Source organism: Ambystoma mexicanum, chromosome 9 (assembly GCF_040938575.1).
Source record: "Ambystoma mexicanum isolate Mex_15411 chromosome 9, UKY_AmexF1_1, whole genome shotgun sequence".
NCBI classification, from domain to species: Eukaryota; Metazoa; Chordata; class Amphibia; order Caudata; family Ambystomatidae; genus Ambystoma; species Ambystoma mexicanum.
Window position 1 is genome coordinate 265514655 of NC_090931.1, and position 21456 is coordinate 265536110.

Sequence of the window (21456 nt, forward strand, 5' to 3'; positions counted from 1 at the left end):
TGGGCATCTTATGCGGTAAATAACAGGTTGGGGGACTTCCCGGCAGACTGGGGAGAGACACTGGCATATTTGAAAGGGGACTTTAGGGAGCAGTGGTGCCCCCAGAGACTGAAGCTTTTGGACATTCATGGTTAACCAGGGAACGGGGGGGACAGGGCTGGGGGGGGGAATCCATTGGCGCTATGGTGGGTGAGTGGGGTGGGGAGTATGGATGTTCTAGATTAGAGTTTGATTTGTATTGTGGTTGTATTTTTCTTTTCCTCTTGTTGTTGTTATAAGGATTATAAAAAAAAAAGTCCTGCAAAAGAGCCGGGGGTCTCAAAGGTTGAAGGGAATTGGCATAGGAAAGAGAATTCTCCCCAACAATAAGTTACTGTAAGACTCTTGGTAGAACTTACCTAGGGTTGCTTTGCTGCTCCTGTGTTGCTGGAGTGCGAATGTGAGTGCTTGGAAGTGCGCCCATACAGGTGTGCCCAGGCCTAATGCCTTGATGCCTTCAGCAAGCCTTCCCCGAGGTCCCTGAAATGTTTACCCAACAAAGATCATTGCATACTTGCTACTGAAGACTTCCTCTGGAACCTTTGCTCTTTCTACAGCGTGTGCCTTGCTTGTTTGGCCCTCCAATCTGATTCTGAGGCTTTCATACCTAGATGGGTATGAACTATTAAAGACTAAGGCCTTTATGAAATTATTGCAAAGTAGTTACCTGTTTATGTTGGCTGTGTTTAATTCCTGACGACCTGAAACCGATATTCTAAAAGTAATTACAAAAGTGTTACTTAACTTTGAATTGCTTGCTGCCATTCTGCAAGTATTACAAAATTGATTTACTTACTGTAAAGCTTGACTTAGTTCTAAGTTACTTACTGTGTGTTATAGTACTTACCTTTACCTTTGTGTCTATATAAGGTAAACCATTATTTTGTATATATCTTTAGTGTGTCCGTTTCTTTGGCCTATGATTAAGTTCTGTGTACCTCCCTATAGCCCTTTCTCCCTCCTAAAATGAGCTTGGCTGCTCAGCCATTGCTACACACATACGTCTGCGGTTTAGTCCTATAATGAGAGTTGGCGCGCTGGCATGTTATACATATGTCCAAAAGGTACTATGTTCGTGACGTATTTCTAATGTTCTCATTAAGTCCTTATATTTTGTACTGCAGGAATGGTGCAGAGAGAACTTTGTGAATGGAAGGAATATGATGCTGGTGTTGGACGTCAGATCTCAGCTCAGGGACATTTGTATAAAGGTAATGTAAAATGGGGTGTGGTGGCATTCCACCCTCCGGGTTCACCTGAATGTGGCACATGTGAATGCTATCCTCCTACATATCCATGTACCTGGCGTTAACTGCTTCACACCTGCCGCATACCAGCTCTCGTTCTTCATTAGTTGAGAAAACAACGAAAGTACAGTCTCATGTGAGGCAGACAACTTTTTTCAGAAGATGCCATTTCATTAAATTGAAAGGTTGGATACACGCCTCACTATAACTACCCTTATGAGGATTTCCCTGCCTAAAATAAACTAAAGGAAACAATCTAACAAAGGATATCTGTCCCTTATACTTAACACTACCTTAATGCATTGCAGTTCAAAGGCAACAAAATATAACACTTGAATTCGTAATATAACAATAGTTTCGAGGGGATTGGGTCCTCCAACGTATTCCATATCTATGACATGTAATCACCACAGCTGTGCTGCTTCGGAAACTGCTTTGGAAACTTTTTTCTGCGTCCTGCGTCGATGACGTCGATGCGCCGTCGTCGAGGGCCTCGTCCGACGTCATCCGATGTGATAAGTAGGACGCACGACGCCCGTAGCCTCAGTTCCGTTTTTTCCACGAACATGTTGCTTCGTGATTCTCGGTTCACGCCTCGACTCTTTAGAGTTCTGTTCTTCTCGGTTCTTCGAACCTGTTCGTTTTGTGGAAATCCTTCGTGTGAAGATGTCTTCTACTTCGTCTTCGACCCCGCGTCCAGGTTTAAAGAAGTGCGGGGAGTGTGGGTCCAAGATGTCGGTGACGGACTCGCACGACGCCTGCCTCTGGTGCCTCGGGGAGGCCCACGACACGGATGACTGTATCGACTGCCAGTCGCTCACGTCCAAAGCCTTACGCGAACGTAAGAAGAAGTTGTCGGTAGGTCGGGTGTCCAAGCCCAGGAAGTCGAAGTCTGCGGGGCTTTCGACGGATGATTCGAGGGGTGACTCTCCGCGTCATCGTCGGAAGTCTCGTGGGTCTCCTTCTAGGAGTCGGTCTCGCCACTCCTCAGCCTCTTCGAGGCATTCTCGGAAGCGCCGACACCGGTCGTCTTCCAGGTCCTCTTCGGAGGACTCTGCCCGGCATGTCGCTTACCCCACCAGCCGTGCGACGCCAGAGGAATGGGCTTCCTTCGGGAAGAAAATGCTGGCGATTCTTGAGTCGCAGGGTACTAAGCCGTCCGCGCCCCCGAGTGGGGTCGGTCGTGAGAGGTCGAGAGACACCGCTCGCAAGAGTGGTCGGCACGAGTCACGGGAGAGGTACCGTTTGGACAAGGAGACTCGTTCTCGCCGTACCCGTTCCAGGTCCCGGTCCTCGACGCGTTCGAGACCGTGTGCACCTGTGAGGTCTTCGAGGAAGACATCCACGTCTGAGGCGTCGACAGGCTTTCTCGAGGCTCCTTCTCCGAGGAAGTCGTCGAAGCCGTCGACGCTCAGGTCGTCGGGGGACACGCTCGGGGCCTCGGCCTCGAGGGCTGTGTCGACGCCGCCGATGCTGGAGGCGCTGCATCTGACGTCGACGCCGATCCTCTCGGCGCCGATGCCGGTTCTCTCGACACCGGCGCCCATTCGCTCGACGCCATCGACGCCTTTCGTGTCGGAGGTACCCCGTGGCACGGGAGAACCCCCTAGGAAGGCTCTGGTTAAGAGCAAGCACTCTCGGGTGCCTTCTTTTCGCCACCTGGACTATATTTCAGAGGCGGATGAGGATTCTGATGGCCTGGTTCCTAGTCCGGTTCCAGATGAAATTGTCTCGGGCCATAGTCAGTTTGACGATTTGAGACAGTCACTGCATGATGTCAGTGGACTGGACACCTCTCCGGAGGTGGAGTTTTGTAGGCCTGAGCCTGGCTCTCATGCCGATTCCTCGTACCGGCGCCTTATGGCTAGGGTTTCTGAGTACTTGGGATGGTCTGCTCCCCCAGGGGAGTTTGTGCAGGATGATCTGACGGACATCCTTGATGTTGGTCCCCCAACTGATCCGGTACTGCCGTTCCATATGGCTTTACAGAGAAGGGTGGCGGCGGCTTGAACTGCTCCGGAGAGTCTCCCGGCGGTAGGCAGATCCTTGTCGTGAAAATACCGTCCAGCCAGTAGCTACCCCTGCTACTTGACCAGGCACCCCACTCCGGAGAGTTTGGTGGTGCAGGCGGCCACGGCCCTGGCAAAGCAGGCGTCGTACCCTACCATCCCTCCTGATAGGGACGCAAACATTTTGATGGCTGGACGAAGAAAGTGTTTTCTTCTGGTGGTATGGCGCTTCAGGCGGCCAACTCCATTTGTGCCTTGTCTTGTTTCACACACACTCTGTGGAACTGTGTTGCGTTAGCGGCTGAACATATTCCCGAAGGGGACGAACGGGATGGTTTCCTTGCTATGGTCCAGGATGGTAAGGATGCCATGTGTGAGTCCGTTCAGTCGGGTTTGGACTTAGCTGAATGCGTCAGTAGGTCCATGGCGGCGAGCACCGTGATACGCAGGTTTGCGTGGTTGCGGAAGTTGGGGTTTTCCTCCTGATGTGCAGTCTCGGCTCCTCAACATGCCCTTTGACGGTGAACACCTTTTTGGCAGCAAGGCTGATGAGAGCCTTGAGAGGTTGCAGACCTCGAAAGCTGCAGCGAAGTCGTTGGGCGCTGCAGTTCGCCAGTCTCTGCCTTTTCGTCCTAGGGGACAGCAGTGGAGGGGTGGTTCCTTTCGCTATTACTCGTCCTTCAGTAAAGTGAGAGGAGCTGGCAGTCAAAGAGGCCAACGCAGGGGTACCAGAGGTGGACGACAGGGTACCCGTGGTGCCAAGGCCGCTCGGGCAGTTGCCTCTTTGCCCTCAGGTAACGCCGCAGCCGCTCCCATTCAGTCATGAGGCCATGTCCCATGGTTCGCCAGTTGGGGGAAGGCTGGCGCAGCATCTTGTAGAGTGGCAAGCCATTACTTCAGATGTGTGGGTTCTGGAGATCATAACCCACGGCTACTGTCTTCGCTTTCGGCACAGGCCTCGCGACAATCCACCGGGGAACCTCTCTTTGCAGAGTCCGGATCAGCTCCTTGCGCAGGGAATTCAAGCCCTGCTGGAGAAAGGCGCCATAGAACTGGTGCCTGTAGCGGAGAGGAACAAGGGATGGTATTCCCCTTATTTTTTGATTTCGAAGAAAGACGGGGGATTGAGACCCATCATGGACTTGCGCGGTTTGAACAAACTCCTCAGGAAGGACAAGTTCAAGATGGTTACTCTCTCTCAAGTCATCCAGGCCCTTCAGCTTCAGGACTGGTTGGTGTCACTCGACCTCAAGGATGCTTACTTCCATGTGCCGATCCATCCCAAGCACAAGAAGTACCTGAGGTTCGCGGTTGGCGACTCGCACTTTCAGTTTCGGGTCCTGCCGTTCGGATTGACCTCCGCCCCGAGGGTTTTCACCAAGCTCATGGTGGTGGTGGCAGCGCATCTCAGGCAAGGGGGGATTCACGTCTACCACTACCTGGACGATTGGTTGATCAGGGGGAGCTCTCCCGAGCAAGTCCTGGATCATCTGTCTGTCACCTGCCACTCCCTTCACAGGCTGGGCTTCTCCCTCAATCTAAAGAAGTCCCATTTGACGCCAACACAGCGGCTCCAGTACATCGGAGCAGTGCTCGACACTTCCCTGGGGCAGTGTTTTCCTCCCCAGGTGAGGGCTCTTCACATTCAGCAGATGGTGCACAAGTTTCAGCATGCCCAGACGCTGCCAGTGTTCGAGTTCTTGAGGTTGCTCGGCCTCATGGCATCCTGCATTCTTCTGGTGCCAGAGGCTCGCCTGCGGATGAGATCTTTGCAGTGGGCGCTCAAGACGCAATGGTCGCAGTCCTCCAGCAGGATGTGGGACCCGGTTCAGGTGCCGCCCTCGGTCACCCGAGACCTTCTGTGGTGGGCCGTCGAAGGCAACTTGATGAAGGGGGCTCCATTTTGGCTTCCCTGGCCGGAGGTGACAATCGTGACGGATGCATCCCTCACAGGTTGGGGAGCTCATGCCAACGGGCTGACAGTCAGCGGTCGTTGGTCTCCGTCGGAGTCCAGACTCCATATCAATCTGTTGGAGCTGAGGGCCGTCAGGCTAGCCCTGAAGGCTTTTCTGCCGTCTGTGCGAGGAAAGAGTGTCCTGATCCTGACGGACAACGCAGTGGCCATGCACTACCTCAACAAAAAGGGGGGGTCAGGGTCACTTCCTCTGAGCAGGGAGGCGATGCTGCTCGAGTTCTGGGCCATCCAGCAGGAAGTTTCGATCTCAGCAGTTCATCTGGCCGGAGACAAAAACGTGACGGCGGACGCTCTGAGCAGGCAGAGCACGATCTCTCACGAGTGGGAGTTGGCTCAGGAGATTCTCCTGGAGATCTTCGCCCTGTGGGGGACCCCTCAAGTGGATCTCTTCGCCTCCAGTGTCAACCGGAAGTGCGAAAGGTTTTGCTCGCGGGAATTTCCTCCAAAAGGAGCCTTAGGAGACGCGTTCGTGGTGGAGTGGTCATTCCCGCTGCTGTACGCGTTTCCTCCAGTCCCCGTCATCCCGCAAGTGCTGCGGAGGTTACGGAAGTTCAGTTCCCGGATGATCCTCATTGCACCGGCATGGGCTCGGAGGACGTGGTACCCGGACCTTCTCGACTTGTCCATCTGCCCACCGCGTCGTCTTCCCTACCGAGACGATCTGCTCTCACCGGAGGGGGGTCAGGTTCTCCATCCAGAGGTCAGATCCCTCAACCTTCACTCTTGGCTTCTGAAAGGTTGAGGTATAGGGATTGGGACCTCCCTGAAGACGTGATGGAGGTGTTGCTTTCGGCCCGAAGGCCAGCAACAAAGTCTCTGTACCGTTGCCGTTGGCGTAAATTCTGCGACTGGTGCAGAGTTCAGAATGTGGATCCTTTTGCATGTGACATCCCCATGGTTCTGTCCTTTTTACTTTCTTTGGCCCACAGGGGCTTTCAAGTGGGTACCATTAAAGGTTACCTGGCGGCGCTGTCCATCTTTAAGCGCTCGTCTGAAGAGTGTTCTTACTTTAAAATCCCTTTAATTTCACAGTTTCTGAAAGGGCTCACTAATGTGTTCCCTCCGTCACCTTTCCTGGTGCCCGGTTGGGATTTAAACCTTGTTCTTAAGTTTCTTATGGGTGCTCCGTTTGAGCCTTTACATTCTTGCCCTTTGAGGCTGTTAACTCTGAAAACTGTGTTTATAGTTGCAGTTACTTCCGCTCGCAGAGTGAGTGAGTGAGTTACAGGCACTTTCAGTTAAGCCACCCTTCACTGTTTTTCACAAGGACAGGGTTGTCCTTAGAGTTCGTCCTTCTTTTCTTCCGAAGGTAGTGACGGAATTTAATTTGGCCCAGAAGGTTGTTCTTCCGGCATTCTATCCTCCTCCGCATCCTGGTAAGGAAGAGGAGAGGCTCCATAGGCTTGATCTAGGAGAGCTTTAAGCTTTTATGTTTCACGCATGTCCCGGGTCAGAGTGGACGATCAACTCTTTATTGGTTACGCTGGAAAGCGTTTGGGGCAAGCTGTGCCGAAACAGACTGTCTCGCTGGATTATTTTGGCCATCTCGGAGTGCTACCGCTTGGCGGGTAAGGACCCACCGGCTGGCTTGCGGACCCATTCTACCAGGGGTACGGCTGCGTCTACTGCCCTGCAGAGGGGTGTTCCTATTCGCAACATCTGTGATGCAGCCACCTGGGCTTCAGTACATACATTTGTACGTCACTATTCCCTCGATTCCATCCGAGCACAGGATCTGGCCTTTGGCAAGGCGGTCCTTTGCTCTGCTATTTGATTGGCTATTCTAAATTTTGATTCTAAATTCTTTCCCTCCTCCTTGCTCTGGTACTGCTTTGGGAGTCTGTCATAGATATGGAATACGTCGGAGGACCCAATCCCCTCGAAGAACAAGTTACTTTCTTACCTGGTAACGTTCTTTCGATGGGATGGTCCGACGACGTATTCCATATCGCTCCCGCCCTGCCTTCCCCGCTGCAGAATTTCTTTTGCGATTGCAGCTTACGTTCCGCAAGGCTTTGTGTCTGACTGGCAGTTGACTAGTGTCACACGTTCTGGGGGAAAAAACTACAACTGAGGCTACGGGCGTCGTGCGTCCTACTTATCACATCGGATGACGTCGGACATCAGAGGAGGCCCTCGACGACGGCGCATCGACGTAGGACGAAGACGCCGAAAAAAGTTTCCGAAGCAGCACAGCTGTGGTGATTACATGTCATAGATATGGAATACGTCGTCGGACCATCCCATCGAAAGAACGTTACCAGGTAAGAAAGTAACTTGTTCCTCTCCTTGTAATCTGGGCGAATTTCTCTTCGGCAGATTCAAGCAGGTTTCTGCTCCACAGTTAAAAAAGAAATAAGGAAATTCTGGTTGTAACAAAGTTCCAACACAGTTCCTTGTGACTCCAACTTAACAGAAAGTTCCACCTCCATTGATTCAATAAAGACAAATAAAAGGTTCTTTCTCTTCTTTGGGCAAGGTTATCCTCTTCACGTATTAGTTCATCAATAGAAACAATTTGCCGCAACTGAAACTTGTGTACAGTTCCTTCTTCAGCACCACAAACATACATTTTCTTCGTTGGCACCACTTTATAGCGCTTCAACAACTTCGACCTGTTTTACTGCCATTTCAAGCATACTACTTCTGTGACACCTCGTTTACTCCCATGCCAGGCCTACTACTTCAAAGATTTGCCATTCAGGTATACCCCCATGCCTGAACAGCGTTTGACAAACAGTCAGTGCTTCTGTGGTTAGAATCAACTTATAACAGCTTTTCAACAGCTTTACAATGTTCATTATTCTGCAACATTAATTAAAGTTTTAGCCACACTTCAGTGCAAACAAGATTCACATTGGTGCCTCTGCAGCGTATGCTCCTCCCCTTCCGAATAACTTTTTCCAAAAGGGCAGCCTTCTTGCCACTCTTGTTTGCCCACTGCATAAGTAACCAAATCTTCTTCCTTGGCTTTGGCAATGTGGGTTTAGCACAACATTTGTTATATTCTTCTCAAATTATGGGCAACAAGCTTCACAACCTCTGGACCTTTTATCAAACCCCTTCTGCCTTTGGCAGTATCTGTTGTATTTGAATTTCCTTGTTCTTGGATTATTTTAGCTTGGGCAGTGGTTGTTAGGCAAAGATTGTATGCAGTACCCTCTGGGAACACGACAAACAACTCTAACTACAGGTATATGAAATCCAAACTTTGGTATAAGCTTGTACTACACAGTTTTGGTATTGTGTTGAGCGGCCAGGCTTATCTCAAGAGGGATCAATGTGAGCTGTAGAGGAGTTACACAGAGATTCACAGTGACAAGTATTCAAATAAACTCTTATACACAAGGTTTCTTGAATAAACAATTATTAATGTATTTATCAGTCAGAATAAGCCTTCTTCAGAAGGGAGCAATAGTAACACACAAATACACTTCAATACTGTACATTCTTAGTTTCTAAATCAGTGAAGACCCTTTTGGGACGGACGACGGACACAACCTACACCCTCAGGTGACTTGAATAGCTAGGGTTCTGGGGACATTAATATCTTACTGTTGGTATTAAGAATACTGTTAGAATTTGGTAAAAGGAAAAGATTATTATAACAACAAGAGACTACAAATATTCTTAAGCAGGCAAATACTTTGGATCCCCCAAGAAGAGTCATTCAGTTCACCAGGCTAAGCCAAAGTCAGTGGGCAAAAGTCTTATATAGTATGAAGCACTTCTGGTAGGTAAGTAGAAACGTCTTTGCACAATGTTTTAGAAGTCTTTGAAGAAAAGAAGAATCAAATGTAGGGCCATAAGCTGATTAGACTTGTAAGTAGTAGAAGATGCAAGCAACTCTACAGTAAGAGATAAGTTCTCTTAGACTTTGTACAGTACCTTTGAATTGAAGAAATCTTGCAGCAGATGAATTCTGTTCCTGTGCAGCTTTGCAGATCTCACTGTTCCTGGACCTCAGTCATGGGGACAAAAGGGAGGACTTCTGGGGACTCCTGCACTGCAATGGGACGGTCACTGCTCGCAACCAGCAATCTTCAAATCGGTGGCTGTTCAGTGTTTCAGCTCCTTGCGTCTACCGCAAATAGCAACACTGCGGTTCCTGGCTGTCTAGATGGACTTTCCTTGCTTCTGGGGTCCCGCACTCTGTTGAGGGGGCTCAGGGTCGGTCAGTCCTGCTTCCAAGGAGTCCGGAGGATCTTCCTGGAGTTCTAAGCCAACTTAAAAGCAACACCCACAATCTGGTGTTCCTCCTCTCCCTGGCTATATGGTTTTCAGCAGCGACTCTGTGGAACTTCAACCAGCTCTGAGATGGATGTCCAGATGGCTTACTTTGAAGTTGATTGGTCCCACCAACTCAAGGGGAGGGATCTGTCGATACGAATTTGGAGTTTCAGCTCAGCAGCAGGGCTTCACCGGGCAAACCAACGGTCCAGGAGTTGCAGCAGGCGTCCTCTTCAAGTTCTTCTTCGGTTCCTTCGTCCAGTGGTCGACTCTGTCTTCCAAGTCAAAAGCCTTGCCTTTTATTCAGTTCTCTCCCATTCATTCCAGCCTAGCTGTCAATCACCCAGCAGGGTGGCTGTCCTTGCCAGAGAGTCAGCCGGCCAGTCACTACAGAGTGCATTTGGGTCTCCTAGGAGACTAAGCACAGGGAGTTTCGGCACCTCCCTCACTTGCTGCCCACCCCAGACACCCTGGAGCCATAGGCAGGCTTCACTCGTGAATCCCGCCAAAGGCAAAGCGAACAATGGGACCAAACCTGGTTTGGCCCACAGAATAAATCTCATGAAGAACCTTTCCACAAAGAAATGGTGAAAATGGAAGACTGGGCCATTTTGACAGAAATGGCACCCTTTGGTGCTTTACTGCAGCTGTGAACGCAGCCCACGGTAAATGCACACCACGGTAGTTAAAACGGAACTACTGCCACCAGCCATTCAGTGAGGCAAGGGTAACATAAAATTGTTACATGTGAAGCTAGACCAAAGGGATACTAGGTAACTCCTCCAGCACCCTATTGTAAAATAGTGTGTGCTGGGTCTAGAAAGTTACAAATGTAAGTACAGTCAATTTCACTTCACTGCTCTGGGAAACAGTAGTTTATCCCAGAGAAGGTATTTAAACCTTTGGGAAATCTGAAAGTCGTCCCTGTGCCACTGCACTGAAGGTGCTGTGGCACAATGTAAAATATGATGCCTATGGAGTTTGTCAGGCTCCACAACCAAAAGAAACAGAGTTCAAAATCACATTAAAATACACGGGAGAGTGGGGAAAAAGGGTCTCACTCTCTCCAGGTAAAAAAAAGTCCTCAAAATCCAGCAAAGTTGCTGGGGGTCTCTAAGGTGGAGGGGATTAGCACATTTCTGAGAATTCTCCATAACAGTTGTGTATTAGTTTTTAATAAAGTTGACCCCTCTGGTTGCTGAGCTCTCAACAAACTGACATGCTTATAGTTAGTAATTTGGTTTTGACAAATTATGTTTTCCCTGCTTTTTGATAGTTCAGTATTCAAAATTGCGTTTAGTACCACTTACACTCATACATGAGTGTAAATGCTTGCCTTGAATACGCAAGCACAGCCTCGGAGCGCTCCGGGATCACTGTCGACTTGTGAACTCATCGGGTAAGTCATGCACATCCGATCATCTCGTTCACAGGTCTTCTGGTTCTGTGGCTCCTCGCGACCCGGCAAACAGCTACTCCTGGTCCACTAGCGCCCGCGCCACTTAACAGGAGTTTTCCTTGCTCCGGGGGGGGGACTCTATGGTGCACGCCAGTCCCTGTAGACTGCCTCTTGGAAGGAAAGAATGCCTTGCTCTCGCTTCCGGCTTTGCAGCCTCTGCACAACAGGTCTTCAGAGGACAAGCTTCCCACTTGCACGCTTCCCGCTGCACGGCCTCTGCACTTGTTAGGCAGAATTGCAGGCAGTACCCTGCTGGACCACTACATACAATTAGGACTACAGGTGTAAGCCAAACCAACCTTTGGTTTAAGTCTGTACCACACAGTTTTTGGTAGCGAGCCGAGCAACCAGGCTTGCCTCAATAGTGAATGTGAGCAGTACAAGTAGTTACACAGAGGACTTTCAATTACAGTGGTTCAAGTAGACACTTATACTCAATGTTGCTTGGTAAAAACAATTTATTACACAATCATTTAGAAAACATTTCACTGGAAGAAGACCACTTAACATTATATACCCATACACTTCAATACAAAACTGTAAACTTTTGAGACAGTTTGAGCTCCCCTGAAATAGGAGCCAAATGGCAGTTCAGTTGCTTAGCAATGAGCAAAAAGGATAAAAGTAAGTAGAATAAATCACATATACTTTCTAGGCAGTTTCAGTTCACCAGAGGAGTTCAATTCAAGTCAATAGGCCAGGCCAAAGTCAATGGTCTAGTGTTCTGGATAGGAAAGAGCAGTTCTGGTATCAAACGGTAAAGTCTTTGCAAAAGTTCTCAGAAGTAGTTTAGACGAAAAAGATCATTTGTCGGGTCACAAGCTGATTAGGACTGCAAGTTGGGAAAGTTTCACAAACTTTCACAGCGAGAGTGGGGTTCTCTCAATCTGGTTGGCACAGTACCTTTTGTATGAAGAAACAAATGTTGCTGAAGTCGTGGTTCCTGGCAGGTCCTGCAGATCTCGCTGTTCCTGAGCCTCAGTCGTGGGGACAAGTGGGAGGACGTCGGGGGAATCCTGCACTGCACGGGATCGTTGAAGAAAGCAAACAAGATGGAGTCACTTCAGTTCCAGTAGCTGTAGATTCAAGAACACAAACTGGTGTCCCTCTCCCTGGTTAATCCTATCCAGCCTTGAGAATGGTGTCCAGGTGTCTTATGAGTTGATTGGTCCCACCAACTCAAAGGAAGGAGCCGTCCTTGAAGGAGCTTCTCTGTCGAATGGAGTTTGGCAATTCGGACCTGCAGCAGGGCTTCACCGGACAAACCAACGGTCCAGGAGTTGCAGCAGCCGTCCTCTTCCAGCTCATCTTCGGTTCTTTTGTTCGTGGTCGACTCTGCTCTCCAGTCCAAGAGACTCACCTTTTAAATAGTTTTCTCCCTTTCATTCCAGCCTAGCTGTCACTCACCCAGCAGGGGGGCTGTCCTTGCCGGACAGTCAGCCAGCCAATCACGCTAGAGTGCATTTGGGTCCCCTAGGAGATTCAGCACAGGGAGTTTCGGGCACCTCCCTCACTTCCTGCCCACCCCACACACTCAAGAGGCGGTCTTCAGTCCTGGAGCCTGTCAAAGGCACACGAACAAAGAGCCCAAACCTGGTTTGGCGTGCAGAGCCAAACACTAGAAGGACCTTTCCGAAAAGAAACAGCGAAAAAAATACCGGGGCCCATTTAAACAAAGGTGCTTAAGGCGCCATCTTGAAAAACATGGCTCCCGTGATTTTTAGCTACCGGTGTTCGCGGTTGAGAAAAATCATGGTAGTTCATTGTAAAACCACTGCCACCAGCCTTTTCAATAGGAAAGGGTTGCATTTGACTGCTACATGAGTATTTAGACCCAGGGAATACTATGTAACCCCTCCAGCACTCCGTTGTAAGATGGTGTGTGCTGGGTTTATGAATTTGGAAAGACTAGTAAAGTCTAAAAAGACATTCCTGTGTCACTGCACAAAGAACACACATGTAAAACATACATTAAAATACATGACTGGGGAAAAAAGGCTCACACTCTTTCCAGGTAAAAAAATCAAGTCCTCAAAATTCAGCAAAGTTGCTGGGGGTCTCTAAGGTGAAGGGGATTAGGACTTTTATGAGAATTCTCCCTAACAGCACTTAAGACGATTTGAGGCACAGACCCTCTCAGGACAGACTACTGTCTTGAGCTAAACATTGGTCCCTGTGTCTTCTCCCTCCTCCAGTTTCTGCGTTTGCTGCATTCAAAGGCTTAACTGCTCCTCCTGTGTTAGGAAAGATTTTCTGAAGTCCAACTAAGGGCTTAGTAAAGCCATTCAACTGAGGCCGAACAAGACGCCACGTATAAGGCAGTACCACCCGAGTTCAAGGTAGCATACACAGATCAGCCAGGCTTATTTTAGGAGGGAGAGGGCTGTAGAATCAGTATAAAGAAATTGCAATACAAATGGTCCAAAGAAACACTGGAACACTATGTATTGTAAAAATAAATGGTTTATTTAAATACAAGTAGGCCCAGATAAATCTTGGGGGGGAAATAAGTTTTATCACAGATCATATAAACGCATTATAGAAAAACACAACACTATGCTTGAAGGTGCACAGACCAAAGCTTATAACCTTATTTGGAACACCTAACAGGAGTTCTAGGCAAGTCAAAACCAGTAGTTACTTTTAGATTACTTTCAGTAATACCAGGGTAGAAGACCCTATCAGTTGTACCCGGACGCTCAGCAAGAAATTGCATAGTAATATTAACTGGACAATCTACTTCTCTGATCTAGTGAAACAGAGATTCTAGGAATAGTATAAACCTATAACTCGGATTCACGATAAGTTATTTTAGAGGAGTTGGACCTTGGGGTGTAATATTCAATTCGTTTTTCAGTTCAGACGAAGGGAAGCAATAACTCTTAACTTATTTTAGGATAACAGTTATACTCAAAGTAAGTAAAACCTATACACTTTACAGGTGCTATAAGCAACTTAAAGGCAGGTATAAACATAAGACTGTTTTTGGGGTTGCCTACAACAGACCAGGGAAAGCAAAACCCAGTGTTACACTTTATGAATGACTCAGTTATTCTAGATAGGTAAAACCGAATGCATACTTATTCTGGACAGGGAAACGGCAAGTCGGGGGAACCAAGACCCAGTTGGGGACACTTATACATTTATCCTAACAGGAATAGTGAAGTGAAACCAACAGCATTACTTTTGGGAATAGACACAACCAAATCACAGATGAGTAATATAACCTTACATCAACTTTCTGTTAGAATGGCGAAAATATTTCTAAGGAAAGAAAGATGTTACATATACTTCTCAGAATGGCAGAACATTTCTAAGGTAAGTAATAACTTTTGTAACTGTTCACTCTGAGTTAGTTACCAACAAACTTCTTTTGCAAGAAAGTAACTTTTAAACACTTCTCTTTTCTAGGTAAAAGGCCCAATCCTTATAAGTCTTTCCCTTATTTTGGGAGCATGAGTGTTCTCATTGGCAGAAGGGGGGGGTCACTAGGGTCTAGTGTCCAACAGGCAGGTCAGGATAGGTTCTTAAGTAGCAAAAGTCAGAATTCCTGAGGAAGACTGTTAGAACAAGTACTTTACTTTTAGAGTTAGTTAAGGGTCTGGTGGCTTAATAGAAGACACCCTAGGAGGATTCCAGCAGGGGCCAGGATGCGCTGGACGAGAGGACTCGCAATCACAGAAAACACCCCAAAACTACACAGGAATCACAAGAGCCTTAAGGTAAGTAAATACCCAAGCCAGCACAGAAGATTTTGCAGCAGGACGACTTCAGGATCTGCAGCCAAAAACCTGGTAGTTGAATTCCTTCATCAAGAAGACAGAAGACAGGACACCGGAAGGACTTTTGCAGCAAGGATCATGGGGAAGGCTCTAGGCAAGGTTTTCCTCACGGCTGGATGTGGCTCTGAGGATTTTGCACCTTTTTCGTGAGCACAGAAGAAGACAGAATATCGCCCGTCGGATTTTCGTCGTTTGCAAGGTCCAACACTCTGATGAGGGGAGTTTTGGGATTTCAATCGTGCGTCTGGAGATCCAGCAAGATGCCCACGATGTTTCAGCGTGATTTGGAATTCGGAAGACTCTGCACTGCACAATGGCTCGAGATCCCAGGGTATTGGGTATTGCAGCCCCACAAGTAGGGATGTAACGGTATACCGTTAAAGATACCGTGAACCACTTAATTAAACAATAATAACTGTCACATTGTTTATACCGTTCATACCGTTAAGTGTGCTTTTCAATCTGATTTGTAAAGGCTGCAGTAAGCAAGTGCTGCGCAGACTTGGTCTTACACTGTTGGATCTGCCGTCTGCCAAGTAGTTTCAGTTGGAGCAGTTTTTAATGCCATTCCATAAACCACACGTGCCTGACACAAAATCAATATGTTAGCAATAGGAAGAATAGATACAGTGCCAAGAAGGAAAAGGGTTTACTTTGGGGTGGCGGCTTTGGGGTTTATATATTTATAATGGATAATGTTCTCTAAAGAGAAAATAAAAAAAATAATAAAAAAAAAACACACACACACACCTACCATCAGCCTCCATTGATCTGTGGCATGCAGGTTATCAAGATGGCAACATGTTCATCTTCACCAGTAGCCAGTAGGGGAACAAAAAGTCTAAATGACCACTTAAGAAAAGCTATTTAGTTTGCTTTGCCAGTTGTAGCAGGGCCCCCTCCCCCTCTCTACACTTGTGTTTGGTGCAAGCAAGTCATTTCAGTGGAAAGTATGTTGAAAAGCCCAATTCTGGCCCTGGGTGCATGGTTTTGTTTGAGATGATAAATGTGTCAGTTTATGACCTTTTAGAAAATATTTGTTAAGATTAGTTAACTCCATCTGCTATACCGCGATAACCATGATATACCGTCATTTGGCAAGAAGGTTATCGTACCGTCATAAAACTAATACCGTGACACCCCTACCCACAAGATAGCAGCTCGGCGTGGGATGGCTCAAAATGCAGGTGGTCTTGAGTCTAGTGGGTCTCACCAGGCTGTGGTTTGGGGTCTTCGTTTTCAGAGTTTTCGGGTCGATTGGAAGGAAGGCCTACAGTAGACTCCGGTTACACAGCAGGCTGTCTGGTCGCTGGAAAGCGTCTTTGCCGTGAATTCTTAATCTTCCTCTTCGGTTTTGGTTCCAGTGGTCGACTACCTCTTCAGCTTCCAGGTTGGGACTTTGGCTGGGTTCCTGCATAAATCAAATGGCTTTGCAACGGTCAAACTTGGGGGGGGTTTCCAATCCTTTCAGAACATCCAGCCTCCCAGTTTGAACTGGAATCTCGCACTCAGGCTGGAAGTCAAAGGGCTGCAGACTTTTGGACTCCTCCCTCGCTTCCTGCCTTCACAGACACTCTGGAGCCTGTGCAGGGAGTCCACAGTACTCCTGCCGAAGATAAAAATCACACAATGGAATTTCCCGCCCTTTATTTCAGGCGAAGGAACAAGAAAGGACAAAACACTAAAATGGCGAAAACACAAGACCGGGCCATTTTGGCAAAATGAGCACCCATGGGTGCCTTTAACGGGGACTGTGCAAACAGCCCGCGGTAAAGGTGCGCCGATTAATAAAAAGGTTAGCTGCCACCAGCCATTAAAGGTAAGTTTGCCCTTGTAACATAAATGTTACATTTAAAATGAGAAAGGGGATACTTCGTATCTCCCCAGCACTCCACATAAGGTGGGGGTGCTGGCCTCACTTAATAAAATGTAAAAGGGATCCAAAGATCCTTTCTACCCTTGGGAACTTAAAAGTGGAGCCCCTAGGGCAACCCAGCAACAATAGGCACTCGTTGCCAAAAAGTTGTCAAAGAGGATAACTTTTAAAAGACACTATGGAGAGTCTTAAAAATCACACCCATAAAAAGAGTAAGAGTGTGCGAGTGTGGGAAAAGGTTTCCACTCGGAGGTAGAAGGAAAAATAATCCACCAGTAAAAAAACATTTCTGGGGTTGACACAGGTCAGGAAGATGTATCATTGCTATGAAAATCTTAACTCCCATCCTGCTCTCTAATGGCCTGCACCTGAGGGGGCCTTTTAAGCCTCTGTCTTCCTCAGTTGTGGGTCATTTGTATTTACAATCTTCCCTCTTCCTCGTCCCAGTACTAGGGAATTATGGGACTTGAAGTCACTAATGGCAAAGTTTGTTTTTTTGGTCTGGTTTTCATTCTTATATTCATATCTATTCTTTCTAATGTACTTTAAAGAAATGCCATAAGGATCGATCACCAGATGCGATTGTAAGGAGGAATAAAGTTCTTTAGCATTTAAATCTTTGTCATTCACATACTTTCGTTCATTGTAACTTTTTGGAATTTTTAAACTACATAAATCTCAATGATTTTTTAAGCGTTTTTATTTCTCCCAATGCCTAGGGATTTGTGATTGTTTTTACCCACATTTCGATGTTCAGTGTTTGGAACAAAAAGTTAGACTTGGGTATGGAGGAGAGGTCTTCCCTAGAGGAAGATAAAAACAATGCCTCACCCAACGGAATCCCCTCATTCCGCTGGGCCCTTGCTCCTCCCAGGTGATTCCCCCACAGACCACCACCCCCAAGATCAGGATCCAAAAGCATCTGCCTTTCCCTGGCTGTTGAGCAGAATTCTCATTTCTCTGCCAATTCCCTTCGACCTTAAAGACCCCCAGCTCTTTTGCTGGACTTTGGGACTTCTCAAAATGGCCTGGTCTTCTTTTTTTTGCCATTTCCTGTTTGTGAGGTCTTTCTTGGTTTTTACTCTGCGCGCCAAGCCAGGCTTGAGCCCTTTCTTCGTTCTGCCTTTGGCGAGCTTCAGTCCTTAAACCGGCCTCTGGCTCCAGTGTTTCTGGAAGGGCAGGAAGTGATGGAGGTTCCCGAAACTCCCCTGTCCTTCATCTCTAGGAGTACCTGAATGCAACAAGTGCTGGCTGGCTGCCTGGCTGCCTGGCTGCCTGGCTGCCTGGCTGCCTGGCTGCCTGGCTGGCCTTTTAGGTTTTACTTTCTTTTCTGCAACCTCGAATTTGCAAAGTGGATTAGTGATTTCTGATGTGCCATTCTTGTCCTTGAGAAGAAGTCACCTACGGTTGAAAGTGTGTATAAAGCATCGCTAAAGAGAATCCACTAAACGTACGCTGATTCTGGAAATATTTGAAAGTATATTTGATTGTTATATATATTGCCCTTTTTAAGGAATGCTTATTTAAACATGGATGTTAAATAAATAACTATAACTGAAACCTTAAGTATACGTTGGCTACTTGTATTTGCGAATTTCGTTGCTACAGCTCTACAGCTAACACTTACCCCTCTTGAGATAGGCCTGGCTGCTCAGTCACACTACCAACGTGTGGTACAGCCCTATACCAAAAGGTGGGTTACCTAATACCAAGTAGACAAGTGTTGTGTAGTCTAACACAGTCTTACTACATCAATTCTTGCCTAACACTGGTGGCAGGCGGTTGGATTAGTGTAGAGTGGGTACATTGACTATTTGCTGTACTTGAGCCCAACTAAACCAGCCACAAGGCTAAGGTCCACCAAAAAGTTAAGCAATTGTAACATGCCAAATATGGATAACTTGAATGTGGCAGCCCTGAATGTCCTGACAGTAAAACAACTGAAAGATATGTATAAAACTAGGGGCCTAAATCTGAAAGGAAAAAAATTGAATTGATTACAAGGTTGTTAAATCACCAACGTTTGGGTAGTTGGCCTGTAACGCCCAAGTAATGTGGAAGATAATGATGATGATGCTAGTTTAGAGTCGAGCGCCAATCTGCAAGAGGAGCCAGAGGAGGTAGTCGTCTCAGGAAGAGATCCCTTCTCCCACAGCCTGCCCTTGTACCTCAGCCACTTCCCAGTGGGAGCCCGCAAGGTCCACATTTAAGCCCAGAATATATTTCTCTTGAGAAACTAAGATTAGAGTTGGAATTCAAGAAACTAAAAGTCCAAGCTGAAGCCAAACATCAAGAGGTGAAACTAAGAGAAAGAGATGCAACATGAAATGTATACGAAAAAGATGTACCTTGATTTTGCTTCCCTTTCAGGGTCTTCTAATTTTGCTAGTCCCAAGAGGCCTTGTCTGCCTAAAGAGGCAGTAAGAATGTTTGAACCTAAACTTGATGTGTTGCATTGGCTGGGTATGTTTGAATACACCTCTGATCTTCAAGGAATAAGTGGTAATGATTTAATTATGTGCCTCATGTCTAGGCTCCCCCTGAATGGCTGTGATGCTGTGATGGAATTGGGTTCCCAGTACCTTAGGAGGTTTCAGACCCACAAAAAGACTGATGGTGCCCCTTGGGCTACCTGGGTATGTGAATGTTTGAAAACCTTAGATGGTTGGGTTAAGGGGTACAGAGTACACACCTTTGAAGGAATGAGAAATCGCAGGAGCAAACAAAATTGGCCAAAGAGAGGCAACATTGAGAGAATCTCTGTTTGAGGTTGAGGAGATTTCAAATACCTCTAGTCCACAGGAAGGCCACCCTTCAGTTAAAAAAAAAAGGCAAGAGACAAAGGAGAAATCCAAGGTCTCTGGGGGAAAAAGAAAACTCTCAAACCTAAACCTGTTCATAGGACAAGGACATCCCTGAGAGGACTGTCCCAGGTCACCCCAGTGACCCCTTCCCCAGCTGAGGCTGAGTGGGAAGACCAACAAAACTCTGTGAAGATAGCTACTGGTGTCACAGAGCTGGAAGAAAACCTTCCCTGCGTTGGAAATCTGGATCCTAGAGACCATCCTGAGCTGCAGACTTTACTTGCAGAAGGTGGACTCTCTAGGGCAGACTTCAGCAGACGACAAAGCGAGTGTCCCTCTCTAGAAGGTCTGCCCCAGCAGACGGCTTCCCATCTGGAAGGGCAAGAGCCAGGGAAGCATAGTCTTTACTGGGAGGATGGCCTCCTCTACAGTGAACCTACTGGATCTACCCCAGGGGGACTACAGGAGACTGGTAGTGCCCCAGGAGGTGAGACAACAGTTCCTACAGTTAGGTTTAGGCAAAGTTTGCATGAAGTACCCTGTGGGACCACTACACACAACTATGACCACAGGTGTAAGCAAAACCAACCTTTGGTATAAGTCTGTACCACACAGTTTTTTGGTAGCAAGCTGAGCAGCCAGGCTTATCTCAGGAGTGAATGTGAGCAGTAGATGTAGTTACACAGAGGACTATCAATCACAGTGGTTCAAGTAGACACTTCTATACTCAGGAGACCCCTGGCCAGCCCATGGAGCCGAGGTTTGCTCCAAAGTGCTTTTAGGACTAGATAGCTGCACCCTTGAGATGGATGGGGGTGCAGATGTATCACTCCAACATCAATCAATAAGGACAACTCAGTGGTTTGGCAAAGGGAGTCCGTTTAATGACAAGTACAAAAAACGGGGAGCCATTGAAATCAACAGTGATGCGATCCTCCTTCTCGCCTCAACTCCAACGAACTTCATAAAAATCATAGCATTTATACTGAAAACTCATCATAATTGACATATAACACTCAAAAGTTAATATACAATTCTATTGGTTAGGAAAAGGTAACTTTAATATAGGTGCTAGATCTGTATATGGTAACGGAGTGAGGGAATTGAGTAAACATTGTCAGGCGGGCATCTAAGCCCTTCCTTCAAAATGACTACCACAGATGTCACTAAAAGTACGACGTCCCATTAGTTCTATAACGATAGGACCCTAGATTATTTGGTCCATCATGATTGGGTTGGCACCAACCCCATGCATAAATTTCCACTTTGCTTAGCAGCACGCAGAACGGTCAGCCAGGTGCGAGGTGCACCTCAGTTACCCGGCCTTCCTCCAATTAAGGTTACAATCAATCATCGCTTCAGCAACTGTGTGTCAATTATTTTACTGTGGTTGGCCTCGAAACTGCATCTTCTGTCAAGAAAAGTTCTGATATCTCTGCCTGGGCGGATGCCAAGCGTGGATGAGAACCCGTGTTTCTTCTCGCTCGGCTGGTCACGTGTTTCCCACACCGTGAATTTGTCTAGTCTCTCTCAATTTGTGTATTTAATTCTTATTCAGCTTGCCACCTGCCTGCGCCTCCTTATCTTGGCCTTTCAGAGACAGGATATTCTGTTCTTAAGTTTAAATTGTGTGGTTACTGTTTGTTCCTTCTATTGGTATGACCTTGGCTCTCCTGGCACAAGTTGCATCTACCGAGTTTTGATTCAGCCGTCTCTTCTCTTTTTGCTAGAATATTAATCTTTCCTTGTTTGGCCTCTAGTAACCTGAGTTGATTTAGCTTTTCGTGCTAAGTGGAATCGCACTTATAATACTATGCTTCGTTTTGCGGTAGATTGTGTGTAATGGCGCTTGCTGCACTATTCTTCTACTTAGCATAGCAAGCTGCGCTGTTTTCTTAGCTTTCTTGCGGTTCCAAGCATATTTACAGGTGTTAGCTGGTTGAATATCTTCATCCTGCTTACAGCTTAAGCTTCTTGTATTTCAACATCGTTCTCCCTTTTTAGGGTCACAATATCCTTATTCATGGTGTTTCGT

The 21456-nt window shown here is 47.2% G+C and overlaps 1 protein-coding gene across 1 annotated transcript in view; it reads left to right on the forward strand.

Annotated features, from left to right (window-relative positions):
- DHX33 (DEAH-box helicase 33) overlaps positions 1-21456 on the forward strand; it is a 474726-nt gene that overhangs the window by 419548 nt on the left and 33722 nt on the right. The window contains exon 11 of the mRNA XM_069614599.1: positions 1164-1250. Within this exon, the coding sequence (XP_069470700.1) occupies positions 1164-1250 (87 nt within the window). The remainder of the gene's footprint in view (positions 1-1163; positions 1251-21456) is intronic.